Genomic DNA, 23,358 nt, shown 5'->3' with positions numbered 1-23,358 from the left:
ATTAAAAAATACAAGATTAAGAAATATGCAAGATAATGAATATGTGAACGGATAAAAATAGAAACTGACTATGACCAGAAGGTCCATCAAGCCTTTTCCAACCAGTCACAACACAACCAAGCAGCGTGACTCCCAAGTACATCTTTCCCCCAGTTATAGTCATGTAATTACTTAGGGAGGAAAAGCCCTAGACCAGTTTCGGGAGTAAACATCTGTAAAATAATCCTCTGATCCAGAGGGCCATCAAAACAAGTTGCAGGAGATCACAGCGACCATGAGGCGCGTACCCAAGGTCACACCTACCTTTATGTGTGAGGTAATATTAACACATTGTAAAAAAAAAAGTAAATCCAGAAAATTATTTTAAATTGCAAGAGTGGAACAAAGAAAAACAGGCTTAATTGGGTATAAGGCAAATTTTAAAACAAATATTAAGAGATTCTTCCACACATTAAAAAATGATGGTTACTTGGAATAGGCTTCAGGATAGAGTAGTGACTGTGAAAACTGAAATCATTCATGAAAATATTGGAAGCTGTGATGGGTGACCTTTGAATGGATGAACTAAGATGGGCCAAATGGCCTTGCTTTTCCATAATAATTATTATGGTGTAATACCATGTATGGTACTGCCTGCCTGCAATAAGGTGATCTTATAGACCCAGACTACACTCAGAGGACCGGATTTTTAGCTTGTCGGGCGAACGCGGCGGGCTGGCCTGGGAGCGGCTGCAAAACTGACCGCAGCCCACGATCGGGCCCCAACCACGACTCCACACTGGCTGGCCAATGAACGGCCGGCCGGCATGAATCAGATGCTGCAGCGCTCAGCGCTGCCGGGTGGGGGTGGGAGAAAGGCAAGCGTGGAAGTTTGCGCAGGTGGGCGCACTGATACCTCCCTGAAGCCACAGGGCTGCCTCGGAGCTGAAGACTTATAACATTGCAAATAAAGATTTTAAAAATAAGGTAAATATGTCCCCTCGTGTGACTCTGTCACATGAGCAAGGACATGATATGAATGGGATTTAAAATGTTTTTATTTTATCTTTAATTCCTGTTGGAAACCTCATCCCGCCCACGGATGAGGTTTCATTAAAAAATCTAAAGGCCGGCCGCCTGGCTGATTCGTCTGCCCGCCGACAATCAGGTTGGACCGGCAAGGAGAAATTGTATTTAATTATTACTTCAATGGCCTTAAGAGGCCTGTTAATTGTCTGCGGGCGTGCTGCTGTCCGAAATATTGCTCGATGTGGTTGGGACGCTCGCCCGACGTCATCGTGCCGAGCGAAAAATCCTGGCCATAATGTATGAAGGATGCCTGTCATTCAAAGAATGTGAAAGACCCTAGCAACGGCTTTCATTGATTCTGTAGATTTTAATCACTGTGTCTGTCACCACTTGAAACAATTAATTTCCATCATGTAACATTTCTGTTTGCTATGTAGATGATTACACTTACATTAGTAAAAACTCCCTGATTTTTGATTGCTTAAAACTGCTAACAGATTGATGAAGCAGACAAGCATAGCTTTAAAGGGAAAGTCTACCGACCTTGTCAAACATTCCCATTTGCCTGTTGGTAACAAGCTTAATATCTTACTCAACCCCTACATCTAAATTAAAAAGTGGGTAAAATACAGGAAGACCACCTATATCCACCTACAGGTGAGATTAGGAGTATGAGGAATAAAATTGGGAATTTTATTTTAATAGAAGAAACAATAAATCTGTAAGCTTTTACATAATTAACGTATCTGGCTTCAATTTTGTTTGTGCTGATTTAGTAGTTGGTGGGAACTTCACTTGTGACTGTTTCTTTTTCCATTCTGCTGTCTTCCTCTATTTCTTCCCCAGTAAGAAATATATTTATACTTTCATCAACTGAGAAGTTGTAATGTTGCTGTGAATGTTTTCATTAAACTTAAACTGGATCAAGTTCTACATTTTTTTTATTAATTCATGGGATGCGGGCTTCGCTGGCTGGGTCAGCACTTATTGCCCATCCCTAGTTGCCCTTGAGAAGGTGGTAGTGAGCTGCCTTCTTGACCCGCTGCAGTCCATGTGGTGTAGGTACACCCACAGCACTGTTCGGAAGAAAGTTCCAGGATTTTGACGCAGTGACAGTGAAGGAACAGCAATATATTTCCAAGTCAGGATGGTGAGTAACTTGGAGCGGAAACTCCAGATGGTGGTATTTCCATCTATCTGCTGCCCTTGTCCTTCTAGATACCAGTGTGCATGGGTTTGGAAGGTGCTGTCGAAGGAGCCTTGGTGAATTTCTGCAGTACGTCTTGTAGATGGTACACACTGCTGCTACTGTGCATCAGTGGTGGAGGGAGTGAATGTTTGTGGATATGATGCCAATCAAGCGGACTGCTTTGTCCTGGATGGTGTCAAGCTTCTTGAGTGTTGTGAGTGCTGCACTCATCCAGGCAAGTGGGGAGCATTCCACCACACTCCTGACTTGTGCCTGGTGGACAGGCTTTGGGGAGTCAGGAGCTGAGTTACTCACCACAGGATTCATAACCTCTGACATACTCTTGTAGCCACAGTATTTATATGGCTAGCGCAGTTCAGTTTCTGGTCAATGGTAACCCCCCCCCACCCCAGGATGTTGATAGTGGGGGATTCAGTGATGGTAATGCCATTGAACATCAAGGGGTGATAGTTAGATTCTCTCTCTTGTTGGAGGTGGTCATTGTCTGACACTTGTGTGGTGCAAATGTTATTTGCCACTTGTCAGCCCAAGCCTGGATATTGTCCAGGTCTTCCTGCATTTGGACATGGACTGCCACGATAGATTTCCAGAATGCCACGATCTATTCAAGCAACCTTTCTGCCTCTTTTGCACTTCCAGTTGGTGAACTGGGAGGTATATGCAACTTCAAGAACTGAAGCCTGACTGCAGCAAAATAAAAAAAAAATGCCACTGTATTGGCAGTCTCATTGACAGTTCATTGGTAATGGAAATGCCTTCTGATTAAATAAAGACCTGCCTGCGGTTTGAGGCTAAAGCAGAGTGGAGAAATCTTTACCGTGTATCCAATCTGTGCTTTCCCTCGATGCACTTGATTTTTGCATCAGAAGTAGAAATTTAATCTATACTAAAACTGGAAAGCAATAGCAATGTGTGTAGTCTGAAAACAGGAAACACCGGAGGTGACAACATGTCTCCCAGAATTTTTTAAAATTCTTTTACAGCAAGTGAGCATCACTGGCTAGACCAGCATTTATTGCTCATGCTTAATTGCCCTTGAAATGGTGGTGGTGAGCTGCCTTCTTGAATCACTGCAGTCCATGTGGTGTAGGTACACCCACACTGCTGTTAGGAAGGGAGTTCCAGGATTTTGACCCAGCAGCAGTGAAGGAATGGCGATATATTTCCAAGTCAGGATGGTGAGTGACTTGGAGGGGAACTCGCAGGTGGTGGTGTTCCCATCTATCTGCTGTCCTTGTCCTAGCTGTTAGAGATTGCAAGTTTGGAAGGAGCCTTGGTGAGTTGCTGCAGTGCTGCTTGTAGATTTTTTTAAATTTTATTTATTTGATCACAGTATGTGGGTGTTCCTGGCTAAGCCAACATTTATTGCCCAACCCTAATTGCACATGAGAAGGTGATGGTGCAATCGAACGTGTTTTGGTGACCCTCTGCAGTGTATCTTGTAGATGGTGTACACTGTACGTCGGTGGTGGAGGGGGTATCAATCAAGCGACCTGCCATGTCCTGGATGGTGTCAAACTTCTTGTGTTGTTAGAACTCACTCATCCAAGCAGCCGGAGAGTTTCATCACATTCCTGACTTGTGCCTTTTGGATGGTGGACAGGCTTTGGGGAACCGGGAGTTGAGTTACTTACCACAGAATTCCCAGCCTCTGACCTGCTCTTGTCACCACATTATTTATATGGCTGGCCCAGTTTCAGTTTCTGGTCAGTGGTAACCCCCAGCATGTTGATAGTGAGGGAACTCAGTGATGGTGATATCATTGAATATCAAGGGGTGATGGTTAGATTCTCTCTTGTTGGAGATGGTCATTGCTTTGTGTGGCATGAATGTTATTTGCCACTTGTCTGCCCAAACCTGAATATTGTCCAGGCCTTGTTATGAATAGTGCTGAACGTCATGCGGTCGTCAATTAAAATTCCCATTCCTGTTTTTGTGATGGAGGAAAGGTCATTGATGAAGCAGCTGAAGATGGTTGGGCCTAGGACATTACCCTAAGGAATTCCTGGTACTGAGATGATTGATCTCCAGCAACCACAAATAATTTCCTTTGTGTTAGATTTGACTCCAAGCTGTGGAGAGTTCAATGCCAATGCCTTCAGCCATTTCTTGATATCATGTGGAGTGAATAGAGTTGGCTAAAGACTGGCATCTGTGATGCTGGGGACCTTAGGAGGTGGCCAAGATGAATTATCACTCAGCACTTCTGGCTGAAGATGGTTGCAAATTCCTTGTATTTTGCACGGATGTACTGAGCTCCTTCATCATTGAGGATGGGGATATTTGTGGAGCCTCTGCTTTTGCTGTTTGGCACACAAGTAGTCCAGTGTTGTAGCTTCACCAGGTTGACACATCATTTTTGGTATGCCTGGTGCTGCTCCTGGCATGCCCTCCTGCACTCTTCATTGAACCAGGATTGATCTCTTGGTTTGATTGTCAGGGTAAATTAAGGTTATGCTGGGCAATGAGGTTACAGATTGTGGCTGAATATAATTCTGATGCTGATGACCCACAGCACCTCAGTTTGAACTTCTGGATCTGTTCTGAAACTATCCAATTTAAAACAGCGATAGTGCCATACATCTTGAATGGAGGGTATGCTTATGTGAAGATGCGACTTGGTCTTCACAAGGACTGTGTGGTGGTCACTCCTACCTATACTGTCATGGTAGTATGACATCGGTGAGGACAAGATCTAATAGATTTTCCCCTTTTGGTTCCTTCACGATCTGCTGCAGGCCCAGTCTGGCAGATATGTCCATCAGGCTCAGCCAGCTTGGTCAGTAGCGGTGCTATCGAGCCACTATTGGTGATGGACATTAAAGACCCCATCCAAAGTACATTGTGTGCCCTTGTCACCCTCAGTGCTGTCTCCAAGTGGTGTTCAATCTGGAGGAGCATTGATTCACCAGTGGGAGGAGGAGGGCAGTAGGTGGTAATCAGTGGGTTTCTTTGTCCATATTTGACTTGATACCATGAAACCTCATGGGGTCCAGTGTTAATATTGAGGACTCCCAGGGCAACTCCCTCCCGACTATATACCATTGTGCTGTTGCCTCTGCTGTGTCCGTCTTCTGGTGGGACAGGACATATCCAGGACATCGGCTGTAAGCTATGATTTGGTGAATATAACTACTGCCAGGCTGTTGCTTGACTAGTCTGTGGGATACCTCTCCCAATTTTGTCACAATTCCACAGATGTTAGTGAGGAAGATTTTGCAGGGCCAACAGGGATGTGTGCCGTTGTCGTTTCCAGTGCCTAAGTCAATGCCTGGTTGGCCTTCTGGTTTTATCCGTTTTTGACTTTTCTGTAGCAGTTTGCTATAACTGAGCAGCTTGCCAGGCCATTGCAGAGGACAGTTAAGAATCAACCACATTGGTGTGGGTCTAGAGTTACGTGTAGGCCAGACCGGGTAAGGAAAGCAGATTTCCTTCCCGAATGGATATTAGTGAACCAGATCGAGTTTTACGACAATCGATGATAGTTTCATGGCACCATTACTGAGGCTAGCTTTCAACTCCAGTTTCCTTTTGTTGATAATTAATTGATTTACTTATCTTCTCTTTCCAGGTTATTTAATATGTTGAAATTTTGGGCAGTTGGAACTCAAAACTGTCAACAATCGTTTCCCTTTTTCAGATGCTGAAAGACTTGTGTGCTTCCAGCAATTTTGTGCTTTGATTTCAGATCCTTGGCAATTGCAATTTTATTTTAATCACTACTTATCTCAGTGGTGCATGCCAAGAAATAAAACAGATGAAAACAAGCAGCATGTTTGTTATTTATATGCACTAACTAAAATGTATTTTGTCTTAATTCAGTTTATCAGGATATAACGTCGAAGTTCAAACGAACAACAATCAAAATGAAGAAACAAAACTACGGTAAGGTTAATGTACTAAAGTTGTGCGCATAATTAGGTGCAGGGCGCTAATTAAATTGCCTACTTGGATCACCTTGGAGGGGGAAATCCAATTATAGCACTTCAGTAAAGAGGATTCTCCACACTAAATTAAGCAATGAGATTTTTGGTCAAAATCCAAAAGCTGAAAGCATTCTTTCAGGTGCTGCGAGTAAACTCCTTTATCAATCCTTATGCAGAATGAAAATTGAAGACAATCTGTAAAAAAAAAAAGTGTGTGAAATTTGTAACATAAATCTGATTTTTTTAACTGTTAATTGGCATCATTAACAGCTCCTTTAAGCAGCTGCCTACCTGTTCTTCAAAGCCATTCATCAAACCCCCTCCTCAAAGCATCCACTTTTAGCACCTCTGTCCTTTCAAGTTACCATTTAACCTCCCATTCGTCCCTAAAGTTCTGAATATACACAGCTCCACAGTAACTATTTCCTGTTCAAATCTCCACATTCTGGTTTCCACCCTGCCTGCAGCACTGAACAATCCTAGTCCAAAGAAATTCTTGCCAATTCATTTGTCTAACATGACTCTGTTTCATAGGGCAGAATTTTACGCTTGGCGTGCGGGTGCACGCCCGACACACCCACGCATCCCGACGTCTTCACGCACTCGTGCAATATCTCGTTCGGCGGGCGCGCGCCAGAGTCAACTGCACGCCCGCCGATAATTGAAAGGCCTCGTAAGACCATTAGCGAACTAATTAAAATCAAATTAACGCTGCCCGTCTAATCTTATGGTAGGCGGGCTAGGCGAAAAGGCCAAGTGGCCTTTACATTTTTTTAGAAATCTCATCCACGGGCAGGATGAGGTTTCCTAAAGCAAGTAAACATTAAATAAAAACTTTATTTTGGAATTAAAAACATGTCCTATCTGATGTGACAGAGTCACATGAGGGGACATTTAAAAAATTTTTTAATTGTCTTTATTAACTTTTTAAAAAATTGTTTCAATCTCCCTGAGGCGACTCCGTGCCTGAGGGAGATTTGAAGCACTCTTTCGCACTCATGGACGAACTGTATGCCAGGCCCACTCTCCCTCTTTCTCCCTCCCCCCCCCCCCCCCACTTCCGCCCAGGTAGCGCTGCCGCTCACGATCCACTCAGGGCAGGCATTAATTGACCCGCCCGTGTGAAATCGCAGTGCGGAGCCGATCGTGGGCGGCAGTCAGCTTCCCGCCCGCTCCCACAGAGCCCACCCGACGAGGGAAAAATTCTGGCCATAACGTTTGAAACCAAATGATGGCAATGTCTATCTTAGCTCTATACGTTTCTGTCATTTAACTTGCATCATAAATAATCGGATCACAGTTGAAAGAATGCTATCTATTATTTGTTAACGTGGCATGATGAGTTGTAATACAGATCATTATTTCAAGATCTTTATTCAAAGATAAAAATGCATGGGTAGAAGTCTAAGGCAGGGTCTGCTGAAAGTTTAGAAAAGTCTAAATAACTTCTTGAAGCCTTTGGATACAGTAAACCACTAACTTATTCCAGCTGTGTGTGTAGCTTCAATCCATGAATTTACGATGTTTTTAAACATATTATTTTTGTGTCTCAGGGTATGGACTACATTGTCATCGAGCTATCATTACAATATGCAAGTTAATTGGAATTAAGGACATGTATGCCAAGGTTTCTGGATCAACAAATCTATTGAATATTACCAGAGCCCTTTTTCAAGGATTGTCAAAACAGGTAAAATTTTCATCTAAAAACACATGGATGCGATTGTTTTTTTTCAGCTTGACCAAATCAGATTTGATGAATGACATCAAAACAGTCTGGTTCACAACACCAAGAATGGTCACTAGGACAGTGTGCTGGAGGGTGACTGGTGCGTGTAAACCATGCTCCGTTGAGCATCAGTATCCTCAGCAGTGGAGGTAAAATGGAAGGGGAATTGAATAGAAAAAAATAATATTAAACAGGTATTCCTTCTTTGTTAAATATTTTTAAAATATAGCAGAATTTGTTTTTGTTGATCCCTGTATTTTCTCGTTTCTGCCCTTAATGGACCTCAATATCCCTGTATATGAGAGAGAGATGATCTGCTGCCAGGTCTCTGCAAACACCTCTTTTCAGCTTGATGTTGTGAGGGGGAGGAGGGATGTTGGTAAAAAGAAAATAGAGGCAGACTAAAACCTCACAGGATACAGAATTGAGCATTTCCATGTCTCATTACGACCAAATTGTCAGGGATCTCCTTTCATGGTGTCCCTGGATACCTATTTCAGATGTTTGAGAGACAGTTATTTAGCAGACCTGAGTAGACAGATGCTCCTTGGAGAGCTATTATCAGCTTAGTTATCAGCTATTTAATCTACTTTTTCCTATTTTCTGCAACATAGAAACATGGAAAATAGAAGCAGAAGTAGGCCATTCGGCCCTTCGAGCCTGCGCCACCATTCATTATGATCATGGCTGATCATCCAACTCAATAGCCTGTTCCTGCTTTCTCCCTATACACTTTGATCCCTTTCGCCCCAAGAGCTATATCTAACTCCTTCTTGAAAACATACAATGTTTTGACCTCAACTACTTTTTATGGTAGCAGATTCCACAGTCTCACCACTCTCTGGGTGAATAAACTTCTCATCTCAGTCCTAAATGGTCTACCCCATATCCTCAGACTGTGATCCCTGGTTCTGGACTCCCCCACCATCGGGAACATCCTTCCTGCATCTACCCTGTCTAGTCCTGTTAGAATTTTGAAGTTTTCTAAGAGATCCCTCCTCATTCTTCTGAACTCCAGCGAATATAATCCTAACTGACTCAATCTCAAACTTAAATATAAAACCTTTAACATGCTTAAATGATCTTGAGCAATGGTCACCCTGCATCCCATTGCTAGTAATTGTTTGCTATAAATATTTATTAATGTATATATTGTTTGTTACTCCTGTATCTTTGAGGTAAAGACATTAGCAACAAAATTGTTAGCTACTATAACTTGGTGAAAAACTGACAGTAGGTTATGTGATCAAAATGTTTCATCCTGTTTGTCTTGTTGCAATTCCATAGGAGACTCACAACAACTTAGCTGACAAGAAGGGGTTACATGTCGTAGAGTTTCGAGATGAGTGTGGGCCTTTGCCCCTGATAGTTGCCTCCCCACGTGGTGTCGTCAGGAAGGTGCCCGAACCCGAAGATGAAATTCCCAACACTAAGTTGGATTGGAGTGATGTGAAAGCAGCACAGGGTATGAAACGGTCAGTCTGGGCAAATGTCAAGCGCACAATATGGTGACCAGCTGGTACTTGATGAGATGCTAGTGAGGCTGTTTTACTTATCGAACTTGCAAAGAAAGCTGGAGGGATGAGAACTCTCAAGCTCTCTGCAGAGCTTGGCACATCATGGAAGGATGACATGTTTAACATCATCTGCCTTGATTGTATTTTATGGATTAAAAGACTTACTAATTAAAGATTTTTCCATTGTGTTACGGTTTCTTTATCTGGAAGAATGGAGATTTGTGAACATATGTAACACACACTGTGGTCTTTCACCATAAAACAAATAAAATTCATTGTGTTTAATAGAATGCTGACTTTGTTAATGTTAATGTTGAGTTAATTTCCTGGTATCTGATACAGCTGCTGTGGGAGAGGAGAGTTATGCATTTACACCAGCATTCCAAATATCATCAAAATTATCCTTCACGTGTTCACTTTTGAAAAACAAAGTTTGCAAACAGTTTAGGGGAGAAATATTAGTTCAAATCCAATAGCACTTAATGAGCAAACTTTGTTTTGGCTTTAGACAATATGGAAGAAAGTAGCAAAAAGATAGACTTGAGACACAATAGATATAATGCTGCAGTGTCTACATTTTAACTGTCTCTTGCTGACTAATGCCAGATTCTATTTTAAGAGTGCTTACTGTGGAAATCCATTATGTGTAGCTCATAACTGCCCTGTTCAGGAGCTACTGGTGCATTTTATTCATTTTCTTTTCTCTAAATTTTGTGCAGTGTATGCTTTTTAGCAGAATATGAAGTGACTAATAATGCTTCTATAATCAACACTTAAGCAGTATGTAAACATTAAGAGATGAATGATGTGTATTATAAGTGGGCGAATGGAAGGTTACCCAGTGTTAACTGGAAAGTTGTGCTTGTTTTAGTTAAAGCACTGAAGAATTTCATTTGTATAAAATGCTTGTTGAAAATATTAGATGCCTTCAGTTTGTGTTCAAAGCTATAATTTCCCTCCAAATACCATAAACTGTAAAGCTTTTCACTTTACTAAATATAGTCTCTTTGCAGTAAATCTCTGTTAGAATTAAATAAATCTCGATGCTCTATTTCATGTGCTACATAATTAATAATCCAAGATATCTGGTGACTTTCACAAGCAGTGGAACACACCTGCAGACAGCAGACCTCCCAATTTGTAGAGGGTTTGGTTCAGTGCACAGACTAACAGTCTCTTAAAAAGTTCTCATTCAAATTTATCTTGCACTGAAGAGTTTGCAGAATTGCAATACTTATGATTGCAGTTTGCAATCATCTGCTCTGCCCATCAATGGCGGGCCGCGGTTCCTGCTGCTATGTGTGGGGAACTTCGTTATAATACATCTGCATATCGTTATAAGCCCAGCTCGCCGGAATCACTCCACCACCCCACGCTGGATCATCCAAGCACGTCGGCGTCATTGCATGCCAGCGCGTTTCACAACAGCATTTATAAGATGTGTAGCTAGTGAGCTGCACTTCAAGAGGAACTTGGAGGTGAGTGTTCAGTATTGATGAAGGAGAAGAGAGTGAATGAGACACGTGGCTGGGCAGAGGGAGGAACAGCATCTTCAGAAAGAAGGGGCGGCTGGGGCTTCCGCACACGCCGCTGAAGAACCACAGCGAGCTGTCGCTCGTCAGCGCCTAACTAGACCCAAGGGCCATAGACAGCGCTTGTCGTTTCTGCAGGTGACCGAGAACCAGTGTCGCGGAAGACTGCGCGTGTCTAGGGAACTGGCCGGTCATATCTGCCAGCTGCTGCAAGATTTGGCACCACGGGGACATGGAGGGAATACACTGCCAGTGGCCGTGAAAGTGAGAACAGCACTCAATTTTTACGCCAGTGGCTCCTTTCAGGGCTCCACAGGTGAACTCTGTGGGATATCACAAGCCTGAACGCACAAATGCATCTATGAAGCCACTGACTTTTATCTTCACAAAGACACACAACTTTGTGCTTTCCAGGATCAGGAAAGCCTGTTTCCCAAATGACCCTGCAGAAATGAGGACAGATAATTAGTGCATGGCAGTGGCCTGTGAAACAGGACACATCACTCGCAGCATGGTTGTCTGATGGATGTTGCACTGCTGGATCCTCACTCAGTTGAGCATCACCAACCTCACTGTCAGCACAGGAATGGTCCAGATCTTCACCGGCTAACTGGATGGCTCTGTTTTCAAAGTCCTTGAGGACCTTGATTTCAGGCCTTCCTCTACCAGTCTGCGACCTCTCCCTCTTGTATGCCAGGTTGTCCTAAATGATCAGCGATGGAGAGAGTGTAAGCAGGATGTCTGCCCGGCCCGATTATAAGTATGCCTGGCATATGTGGGTGGTGAGTGGTGCCATGGACAGGATGAGGACAATGAAGGGGTGTGTGTGTGTGTGTGTGAATGTTGAGGTCCCTTGAACTGGCAGTGAATGAGACCCCTGTGTGAGCTGAGAGCGATGAGAAGTGACTCTCCGTGGTGGAACGGAGGAGATCACATTCATCCAGTTGCGGCACTAGTGGCTGCCCTCTTTGCCAACGCCCTGCAACTGGCCACCACTGCCACAGCCTCCCAAGCCAAATTGGTGATGTCGCTGCCCCTTCTGTGGCCAGAGTTGGGTAGACAACATTGTGGGCCTCCATGGTGTCCAAAAGGCATTTCAGGGACGTGTCACTGATTCGGGGGCTGCAGTCTTCTTGCCTTTCAGGGCCATGTCTTCTGTGCAGCAGTCCTTGGCTGGAAGCACTGAGGTGTGCGCATGGCTGCACTTTAAATATTGGCACCCGGCCTGAAAAAGCAGGAAGTTGACGGCAAGTCGTGGGCAAATTGAAGGCTGGTCACCAGTGAAACGGCATGTTTCCCGAGAATGCACGATTAATGAAACGGGATTGGGATGATATGGCGTGAAAAGCCGCCATTGCAGCCGGCAAAACATTTTTTCCTGCCTGCTACTGCGCTTAGTGCAAATCTGGGACGATTCCGCCCCAGGGTCTGCAAGACTGTTTCAAGGGGACTGCCAATGTATAGGTGAAAGCAATACTATTTTTTGCCATGATGAAATATGGTGGGGCCCATTCTTAAATCAGTACATCCCTACAATGTGCATGCAGTATAATGAGATCACTGGAAAGTGGCTGGCAACTAGAAGCTATGAGCAGCAGCACACAGGAGTGAAGGACACATGCAGAGACTTGCAGGTAAGTCCCAATTGCCCACTTTGTGAGGGTTGGTGGGGGGTTGGGGTTGATGTTAACAGTATACCAGACAAGTTGCCTCTTTTTCCACCCCTGCCCCCAACAGATCCAGCCTCTGCCTTCCTTTTTCTTTAGAGTCCAGCTGTTCTGAAATAGCTGTTTAGTCATCTGCAGGCAGCCTCTCCAGTAAACTGAAGCAGGGCTTGGCAACTCATTACGCAGCAGTTCCCTAGAAGTGGGAATAAACATAGTATTGGTTCACAATATAAATTAACAAAGTGTCCCCTGTTCACACAATCACAGAATTGTTAAGGTGTAGAATGAGGCCATTCGGCCCATTGTGTCCACACCGGCTCGTTGAGCAATTTTAACTTAGTGCCTTTTCCCCGTAACCTTGCATATTGGATGATTATTTAAATAGAAACAATGCCTTCTTGAATGCCTCAATTGAACCTGTCTCCACCACACTTCCAGGCAGTGCATTCCAAACCCTAACTGTTCGCTGTGAGAAAAAGTTTTTCCTCACCTCACATTTGGTTCTTTTGCAAGATACTTCAAAACTGTGCCCTCTAGTTCTCGATCTGTTTAAGAGCAGGAAAAGTTTCTCCCTATCTACTCTGTCCAGATCCCTGATGATTTTGAAAACTTCTCTCAAATCTCCTCTCAGCCTTCTCCTCTCCAAGGAAAACAGTCCCAACTTCTCCAATCTTTCCTCATAACTGAAGTGTCTCATCCCTGGAACCATTCTCCTAAACCTCTTCTGCACTGACTCCAATGTGGTCACATCCTGCCAATAGTGTGGCGCCCAGAACTGTACACAGTACTCCAGTTGAGGTCTAACCAGGCCCTTATATAAGTTCATCATAATCTCCCTGCTCTTGTACACTCTGCTCCTGTTAATGAATAGAATTAATAGAATACTGTATACTTTAGAAACAGCTATGTCTACCTGTCCTGCTACCTTTAATGACTAATGTACATGTACACCTAGGTGTCTACTCCAGCAAGTTAGTTAGACATGATTTTCCTTTAACAAATCCATGCTGACTCTTCCAAATCAATCCACACTTTTCCATGTGACTATTAATTCTATCCTGGATAATTATTTCTAGAAGTTTCCCCAACACCAGACTGACTGGTGTGTAATTGCAGGGCAGCTCTTCACAACCTTTTTTGAACAAGGGTGTAATGTTTACAATTCTCCAGCCCTCTGGCACCTCCCCCAAATCTAGGGAACATTGAAAGATTATTTCCACTCACTTCTTTAATATTCTTGAATGCACCTCCTTTGTCATCTAGGGAGCTCTGGATTTGTTTGTCCTACCCTTCCCTTTTGAGGGAACATAATTGACTATCCCAAACCACCTTTTTGAAGGTAGCCCATTGTTCAGCTACAGTTTTTCCCGCCAACCTTTGGTTCCATTCTATCCGGCCCAGCTTATTCTTGCCCCATTGAAGTCCATTCTCTGCCAGTTAATTATTCTCACTCTGGATTGACCAATGTCATTTTCCACTGTCATCCTAAACCTTATGATACAATGATAATTGTCCCCTAAATGTTCCCCACTATCACTTGATCTACTTAGCCCACCTCATTCCCAAGAATCAGGCCTAGCAGATGCCTCCTTTCTTGTTGGACTGGACACACTGCTGTAGGAAATTCTCCTGAATACTATCTAGGAATGCTTGTCCCTCACAGCCCCTTTAACTACCACTATACAGGTAATTAAAGTCCCCATTATAACTACTCTATGATGTTTACACCTCTGTGATTTCCTTGCAGATTTGTTCTTCTATATCCTTCCCACTAACTGGTGGTCTATATATTACACTGAGCACTGTAATTGCATCCTTCTTATTCCTTAGCTCCAGCCAAATTGATTCTGTCCTTGAATCCTCTGACATGTCCTCTTCCTCCAGTATTGCAATACTTTCCTTAAAGAAAAAAGCCACCCCTCCTCCTTTTTTCCCTTTCCTATCTTTTCTGAACACCTTATAACCAGGAACATTTAACACCCAGGTCTGCCCTTTCTTAAGCCAGATCTCGGTTATTGCTACAACTTTATAATCCCACAAGGCAATCTGTGCCTGTAACTCCCCAATTTTATTAACCATACTCCATGCATTCACATACATGGAATGTAATCTTGATTTAGACTTCATTACTTCCTCCCCCACTCCGACTTCCATCTATTAACTCACTATTCTCTATTTTAATGCTATCTTCCTCTCCCAGCATTCCGTGCACCCTGGTATTATTTTCTAATATTCTCTCCTGGTTCCCACACCCCTGCTGAGTTAGTTTAAGCCCTCCCCAACAGCACAAGCAAAACTCAGCCCTAGCTCTGTTCAGATCCCTCATGATTTTGAAAACTTCTCTCAAATCTCCTCTCAGCCTTCTCCTCTCCAAGGAAAACAGTCCCAACTTCTCCAATCTTTCCTCATAACTGAAGTGTCTCATCCCTGGAACCATTCTCATAAACCTCTTCTGCACTGACTCCAATGTGGTCACATCCTGCCAATAGTGTGGTGCCCAGAACTGTACACAGTACTCCAGTTGAGGTCTAACCAGGCCCTTATATAAGTTCATCATGCTATCTCCTCCAGAGCCAGTGCCAGTGTCCCAGGAATCTAAAGCCCTCCCTGCTGCACCATCTTTCCAGCCACACATTCATCTGTCTTATCTTCCTATTTCTGTACTCACTTGCACGTGGCTCTGAGAGTAATCTGGAGATTACTGCTTTAGGGGTCCTGTTTGCTAATTTTCTACCTAGCTCCCTAAATTCTGATTGCAGAACCATATCCCCCTTCCTACCTAAGTCATTAGTACCAATGTGGACCACGATCTCTGGCTGATCACCCTCTCCCAGAAGAATGTCCTGCAGCAGCCCTGTGACATCCTTGACCCTGGCACCAGGGAGTTAATTGTCTGCCACTTCTCTTCCAGGAGTGCCTACTTTGAAGAAGTACTGCTCTTTTCTCCGACAGGATTTATGCTTGTCTCTTTGGGCCTGTTCACGTTCATTGCTTTCCATTTCTCTCCTGGTGTTTGACAAGGTGTTTACTAAAACTCGCTTTCACAGCCATATTTCCTTCCTCAGTGCCTTCTATACAGCTTCATCTGTCCCACCCTCCCTTATACAGTATACATTTCACCACATTTCTACTTCTCTTTAGTTCTGAAGAAGAGTCATCTGGACTCGAAACGTTAACTATTTCTCTCCACAGATGCTATCAAACCTGCTGAGCTTTTTCAGCAATTTTTGTTTTTGTTTCAAGCTACATACCATCCTGGAGGCACATCTACCGCCACAGAAACGCCTTTCTGCTCTCCTAACCAGTGAATCCTCTATCACTATTGCTCTTCTTTTCGTCCTGCCCTCCTATACAGCCGAGCCGGTCGTGGCTCTGACTGCACTCCTCTGAGGAACCAGCCCCCTTACCAGCTTCTAAAAAAGAAAACTGATTTATGAGCGGGACCCCAGGAGACTCCTGCACTACCTGCCTAGTTCTCTTGGACTGCCTGGTGATCACCCATTTCCTCTCTGTCCTTAAGCTGGGGTGTGACCATCTCTCTGAAGGTGCTATCCTTGTAGCTCTCAGCTTCGCAGAAGAACCATAGGGACTCCAGCCTCCACTCGAGCTCTGAAACCCAGAGCTCAGGTTTCTGCAGCTGGCAGCACTTTCTGCACATGTGGTCGTCTAAACAACGGTAGCGTCCATGACTTAGCACATAATACAGGACACACACACTCAAGTGAGCTGCCCCGCCATGCTTTAATTCTAATTCCCTTATGTTAACTTTAATTCTACTTTGGATTATTTATATTACTTTATTATATTGGCCCTAAATTTCTCTTATTCCTGGCACTTCTTAATTAAATCCAAGTATAGCAACTTGTTTAAAAATATTACACTTTTATAATTTACTCATCAATTCCTACTTACCAAGGCCGCCACTCTTAAGGACATAAGAACTAGGAGCAGGAGTAGGCAATTCAGCCCCTCGAGCCTGCCCCGCCATTCAATACCATCATGGCTGATCTCATTTCAGCCTCAACTCCAATTTCCCGCCCTCTCCCCATAAGCTTTCAACGCATTACTAATTAAAAATCTGTCTATCTCCTCCTTAAATTTATTCAGTGCCCCAGCACCCACTGCACTCTGAGGTAGTGAATTCCACAGATTCACGACCCTTCGAGAAAAGTAATTCCTCCTCATCTCTGATTTAAATCCACCACCCCTTAGCCTAAAACTATGGCCTCTCATTCTAGAATGCCCCACAAGGGGAAACATCTGCACCACATCTACTTTGGCTATCCCCTTTAGCATCTTATATACCTCAATTTGATCTCCTTTGATCCTTCTAAACTCTAGCCAGTGTAGGCCTAAACTGCTCAATCTCTCCTCATAAGACAAGTCCCGCATCTCTGGAATCAATCAACTCTACTCTTCTTTCTCAGGAAAGGTAGAAAAGGAAAGGAGCACCTCCTCCCTTCTCATAAAACTCCCTTTGTCACCAAACTCCAACTGAAGCACTCTACTGCAGCCCAAAACTGCACTCTAGTGCAGACAAAGTCAGCACTATATGATAGCCTACTTTTATACTCTCTGAACCTAGCCTCTGAAAACCTGATTATCTAGTTAACTAGTTGCAGTCGCATGATGAACCTGTATGAGCCCTGTTTTTAGGCTGGACTAAAACTCACCTCCTTCCAACCCTAATAACAACTTTTAGTTAATTGCTAAATTAAAGACTAGACTTTAGAGGGTTCATGAGGGTAAAAAGCAAATTACTCTAACAGTGTACGTAGTGGAAAACCAGTCACTCAACATATACAGGAAGCAATAATTCTTCAGAAGGAGTTGGGGGGGGCGGGGGGGGGGGGTGATCCTTTGATCATCTGACTTATGTGGCATATTCACCTATTTGAGGTCGGGTAACTTTTTTTATTTGTTTATGGGATACGGGCATTACTGGCTAGGCCAGCATTTATTGCCCATCCTTAATTGCCCTTGTTCAGAGGGCATTTAAGAGTCAACTAGTCTGGAGTCAAGTGTAGGCCAGACCAGGTAAGGATGACAGATTTCCTTCCCAAAAAGGTATTAGTGAACCAGGTGGGTTTCTACAATAATCGGCGGTGGTTTCGTAGCCATCATCAGACTTGCAATTCCAGATTTCACCATCTGCCATGGTGGGATTCGAACATCTCTCTGGAATGCTAGTCCAGTGACAATACCACTATGCCACCCCTTCACCATATTCACCACTCAGGTGAGGGCTGGGGTATTTTTATCTTTTGATTCCTTGGATGTGGGCAAGGTTGGCATTTATGCCCATCCCTATTTGGAGCAATTGTGACATATTGCAAGCACAGAAGTTAACACATTCTCAGGTTATGCGATATGTGCTCTTTATGTAAGGTGTATTTCAGCAGGAGAGAGAGGAATTACAATCAACAGGTAAAGTAATTGGAAATGCACACAATAAATATTGGATATGGATACATTTTTAATTCAAAACAGAAAGCACAGAGCAATGATACAAAACGTCCTCCATCGAGTTCAAGCGGAAGAGTTGAAGAACACCAAGGACTTTCCAATGAATTGTTGAAACACTCTAAATTAAAGACCTTTAATTATCAAACATGAAATATAAGAGCAAACAATTTTCCTTTTTTTGGAATTTTATAACTTTTTATACAGAAAATACACATGTGTTATGGGCATCTGTGGATTAAAAAAAAAGGGGCTCTTAGAAGCAAAAAAGATTAAGAACTCTTGTACTTTTATAATAGAATTGCACTTTTATTATAATACTTGTTGGCTCTTGCCCAGGTGTGTTTCAGTGTTCACAAAAAAATGTCACAAAACTTTACATTATATAGATCACTTGGGAAAAAGAAAATGTTCACTTCACAACAAATCTATTTTGTTCAGCAGAACATTAATTTTGACCTTTCCTTGATCCCTTTCTATCCAAAGAAAATGTCTTTGAAATATCTTGCAGTTAACGAGTATCTGATCTCCTTGGTATTACACTCTTCTAACTGAAACAGTTGCAGCTGTTTGGAAGCTGGGCTTCATCACAGACAGGCATCATCATGATGCTCATTTAAAGTGTCAAGCAGCCAGCCGTTACTATACGGCTGAAGAGCCCTCTGGCAGCTTTGTGTTCTGCTGGTTGGAAACACCAGTTATCAACTTTGTTTAGAGTCTGTACACACCTTACATCACATTCACACATGTGTGGACAGTATAAGTGCAGTTGTTTGTGTCTGAACTATATTGTCAAATTATGAAAAAGGGAGACCTGCATTTACAAAGCACCTTTCACAATCATCCCAAAGTGCTGTACAAACGGTGCTTTGTAGTCACTATTGTAATGTAGGAAATGCAGCAGTTAAATTGTGCACAGCAAGGCCTCAAAAGCAGCAAGGAAAGAGCATTTGTTTTCGATAAAAAGAAAATGCTGGAAATATTCAGCAACTGAGGCACTATCTGTGGGTGCGGGAACAAAGTTAACTTTTGACCTTTCATCAAGACCGTCTGTTTTAGATGTTAGTTGAGGGATAAATATTGGCCAGTATACCAGGGGATCTCCTCTGCTCTTTGAATAGTAGGATCTTGCTAAGAGTGCAGAAGGCGGTTTGGTTTGAGGTCTCATCCAGCACTCCCGTGTGATGACCTTTGACCTGGTATCAGTATAGAAAGGAAAATTTGTAATTTCTTTAATGTCTAGGGAAGTTGTAATTGTTTTAAGAATGTTTGAGACTTTTGAGATTTGCATCAATTGTAAAAGGATCAATTATCTAAAAAATTACAATAACAAATACTGTCCATGTGACCTGGCGACCTTTGACCTGGAAGCAGTACCAACATGTGATGCGAATGCTTGTAATCTCGTGAGGTAGTCTTTGTTGTGGCTGCTATTCCATGTGTAATTTGTAATTCGTATTGACCGTAATTTTCCTGTTAATTCATGTTTAATTTGCCTTGACCCTGATCCATTTTAAAGTAAAAGTTACAAAAAGTGAAATTTTGTAATAATTTCATTTGGGGGCCATTTGGTAAATTTGGTTGACCATTCCTCCATGGTGTTCGTGACACACTATTTACTATATTGGAATTCCAGACTAGATATACACTCAAGTCATTGGAGTGGGACTTGAATCCCCAACCTTTTTTTTATTCATTCATGGGATGTGGGCGTCGCTGGCTAAGCCAGCATTTACTTCCGATCCCTAATTGCCCTTAAATCCATCCCTAATTGCCCTTAAGAAGGTGTTGGTGAGCTGCCTTCTTGAACCACTGTGGTCCATGTGGTGTAGGTACATCCACATTGCTGATAGGGATGGAGTTCCAGGATTTTGACCCAGTGATAGTGAAGGAACGGCGATATATTTCCAAGTCAGGATGGTGAGTGGCTTGGAGGGGAACTTCCAGGTGGTGGTGTTCTCATGTGTCTGCTGCCCTTCTTCTAGATGGTAGTGGTTGTGGGTTTGGAAAGTGCTGCTGATGGAGCCTTGGTGAATTCCTGCAGTGCATCTTGTAGATGGTACACACTACTGCTACTGTGCTTCGTTAGTGGACGGAGTGAATGTTTGTGGATGAGTTGCCAATCAAGTGGGCTGCTTTGCCATAGAAGGTGTCGAGCTTCTTGAGTGTTGTTGGATCTGCGCTCATTCAGGCAAGTGGGGAGTATTCCATCACACTCCTGACTTGTGCCTTGTAGATGGTGGACAGTCTTTGAGGAGTTAGGAGGTAAGTTACTCGCTGCAGGATTCCTAGCCTCTGACCTGCTCTTGTAGCCACAGTATTTATATGGCTAGTCCAGTTCAGTTTCTGGTCAATGGCAACCCCCAGGATGTTGATAGTGAGGGATTCAGTGATGGTAATGCCTTTGACCATCAAGGGTTGATGGTTAACTTCCCTGTTGTTGGAGATGGTCATTGCCTGGCACATGTGTGGCGTGAATGTTACTTGCCACTTGTCAGCCCAAGCCTGGATATTGTCCCCAGTCTCGCTGCATTTGGACATGGACTGCTTCAGTATCTGAGGAGTCGCAAATTGTGTTGAACATTCTGCAATCATCAGCGAGCATCCCCACTTCTGACATTATGATGGAAGGAAGATCACTGATGAAGCAGCTGAAGATGGTTGGGCCGAGGACACTACCCTGAGGAACTCCTGCAGTGATGTCCTGGAACTTAGATGATTGACCTCCAACAGCCACAACCATCTTCCATTGTGCTAGGTATGACTTCAATCAGCAGAGAGTTTTCCCCCTGATTCCCATTGACTCCAGTTTTGCTAGGGCTCCTTGATGCCACACTCAGTCAAATGCTGCCTTGATGTCAAGTCCAGTTGTGTTCACCTCACCTCCAGAGTTCAGCTCTTTTGGCCAGACTCAGCGAGGGCTGCCTCTGATCCAGGACAATGCTCACACTATTGTATTAATGGCTAAATATGCACCAAAATTGAAAGCTGAAGAAATGTTACAACTAGCCCTAGAAAGTAAATTATTCTTTCCGGCACCTATGTACTGCATAGCCTATTATCCAGGCATTAACCTCCAAGATATCATTACCATTCAGTCCAATTCTATATATACATATACAGTAACCTAGGCAGAATATTTCTTAAATTTGATTTATGCTTAGTGATGGTTAGGACTGCATAGTTACCTGGACTCGGTTCTGAAAGTTATCAGCAGATTTTTATATATTTTGATCATATGGAGCAAAATAATAAGCAACTGGTAGGGTTGGGCAAAGGCTTTTCATATGAATTCAGGTTTCAGTAATGAAATTTCCTAAAACCTAATTGGGAATGGGAGTTAATGGTGACAATGGGCAGAATTTTGCCCATGGTGGGCATGCTGACCCCACCAATTAAGGCCCACCCAGCGGCCTGCCCGACAGTAAGTGCTATGCGCTTCCCGTTCTCGCCCACCATGACTGTCATTTCACTTTCAATTTGAACAGGACAGTCGTGATTGAGTTTTTTGTGCGCCCCCACCACCCCCTGTTTTTTTCCCCTTCCCACATCACCCATTTCCTCTTCCCCATCGCAGTTGACCCCCCCCCCCCCCCGACCCCCGAGGCATCACCTTTCACCTCCCCTCCGTGTCCTACCAGCCACAGCCCTTTTCTTCGGGGATGTCCAGGTGAATGTGCATGCTCCCTTCCTTCCCAAAAATCCCATCCCCATCCACATTCACCTCCCCGACCACCTCCTTCCCACCCCCAGGTCTGTGTCTACCTCCAAGTCCCCACCAACCACCCTCGCCGTCCCTTCTACCGCTCCCGTTGAACCTTCACCCTCCCACCCTACCACCTCACTCTGCCCTTAGTCATTCCCATCCTTCCCTCCTACCCCGCCTACCCTCAGTTCATTTCCCAGGAGGCAGTCATGGACTCAACAGAGCCCTCCCTTGCACGTTCACCCGGACCTCCGCCCCCTCCCCCCCACCCGGACTCCTTCCCCCCTTAGAACACCTTCCACCCTTGGAACTCTTTCCCTGCCCCCAGACTTCCTCCCCACCCTAGACAATCCCCCCAGACCCTGCGCCCCTCCTTAATCCCTCCCCCTTCCTGACTCCTCCTTCACCCTTTCTTCTCTTTCCACACTTATTCCTTCCCCTCTATGGATTCCTTCCTCTCCCCCCAGACTCCTTCCTCCCCCTGGACCCCTTCCCCTCTCTGGGCTCCTTCCACCCCCCCCAGACTCCTTCCTCACCTGGATTCCTTCCCCTCTCCCAACCCCTTACCTGCTCCGAACTCCTTCCCTTATATCTTTCTCCTCGCCTACACCTGCTTCCCCAGTTGCTGTCTTCTCCCCATCATCCCTCCTCCCACTGTGAACAACCATTCAACATTAATGCCCTTTATGGAAGGACAGAAAGCTGTTGTCCCTACCTGGTTTGGCCTACATGTGATTCCAGCAATGTGGTTGACTCTTAAATGCCTTCTGAAAGGGCCTAGCAAACCATTCAGTTATATTAAACCACTACAGAAAAGTCGAGAAGGAAAGAAACCGGATGGACCATCTGGCATCAACCTAGGCACTGGAAATGACAACAGTACATACAGCCCTGTCAACCGTGCAAAGTCTTCCTTACTAACATCTGGGGGCTTGTGCCAAAATTGGGAGAGCTGTCTCACAGACTAGGCCTGACAGTCATCCTCACGCAATCTTACCTTATAGATAATGCCCCGGACACTACCGTCACCATCCCAGCTAGTGGGACAGGACAGACCCACCAGAGGTGCTGGCACAGTCGTATACAGTCATGAGCGAGTTGCCCTGGGAGCCCTCAACATTGACTCCGGACCCCACAAAGTCTCATAGCATGCGGGCAAGGAAACATCCTGCTGATTACCAACTACCACCCCCATCCAGCTGATGAATCAGTGCTCCTCCATGTTGAACACCACTTGGAGGAAGCACTGAGGGTGGCAAGGATGCAGAATGTACTCTAGGTGGGGGACTTCAATGTCCATCACCAAGACTGGCTCGGTTGCACCACTACTGGCTGACTCCTAAAGGACATAGCTGTCAGACAGGTGGTGAGGGAACCAACAGGAGGGAAAAATCTACTTGACCTCATCCTGACCAATTTACCTGTCACAGGTGCATCTATCCATGGCACTATTGGTAGGAGTGTCCTCTGCACAATCATTCTGAAGACCAAATTCTGCCTTCTCATTGAGGATACCCTCCATCATGTGTGGCACTGCCACCATGCTAAATCAGATAGAATTGGAACAGATCAGAGCAGAACAGATCGAGCAACTCATAAC

General features: G+C 44.1%; 1 protein-coding gene across 2 annotated transcripts in view; it reads left to right on the top strand.

Moving 5' to 3' along the window:
• mrps5 (mitochondrial ribosomal protein S5) overlaps window positions 1–9,680 on the top strand; it is a 146,995-nt gene extending 137,315 nt beyond the window's left edge. The window contains exons 9-11 of one of the 2 annotated variants that reach the window (XM_041187154.1): window positions 6,041–6,103; window positions 7,698–7,834; window positions 9,161–9,680. In XM_041187154.1, the coding sequence (XP_041043088.1) occupies window positions 6,041–6,103; window positions 7,698–7,834; window positions 9,161–9,385 (425 nt within the window). In that variant the 3' untranslated portion in view covers window positions 9,386–9,680. Of the gene's footprint in view, window positions 1–6,040; window positions 6,104–7,697; window positions 7,835–7,880; window positions 8,042–9,160 lie in introns of those variants that run through there. The other variant, XM_041187155.1, reaches the window with a different exon arrangement.
• The last annotated feature ends 13,678 nt before the right edge of the window (window positions 9,681–23,358 follow it).

Source organism: Carcharodon carcharias, chromosome 5 (assembly GCF_017639515.1).
Source record: "Carcharodon carcharias isolate sCarCar2 chromosome 5, sCarCar2.pri, whole genome shotgun sequence".
Lineage (NCBI taxonomy): Eukaryota > Metazoa > Chordata > Chondrichthyes > Lamniformes > Lamnidae > Carcharodon > Carcharodon carcharias.
The sequence above is the reverse complement of the archived record's forward strand: the minus strand, read 5'-3'. Positions and strand labels throughout refer to the sequence as shown.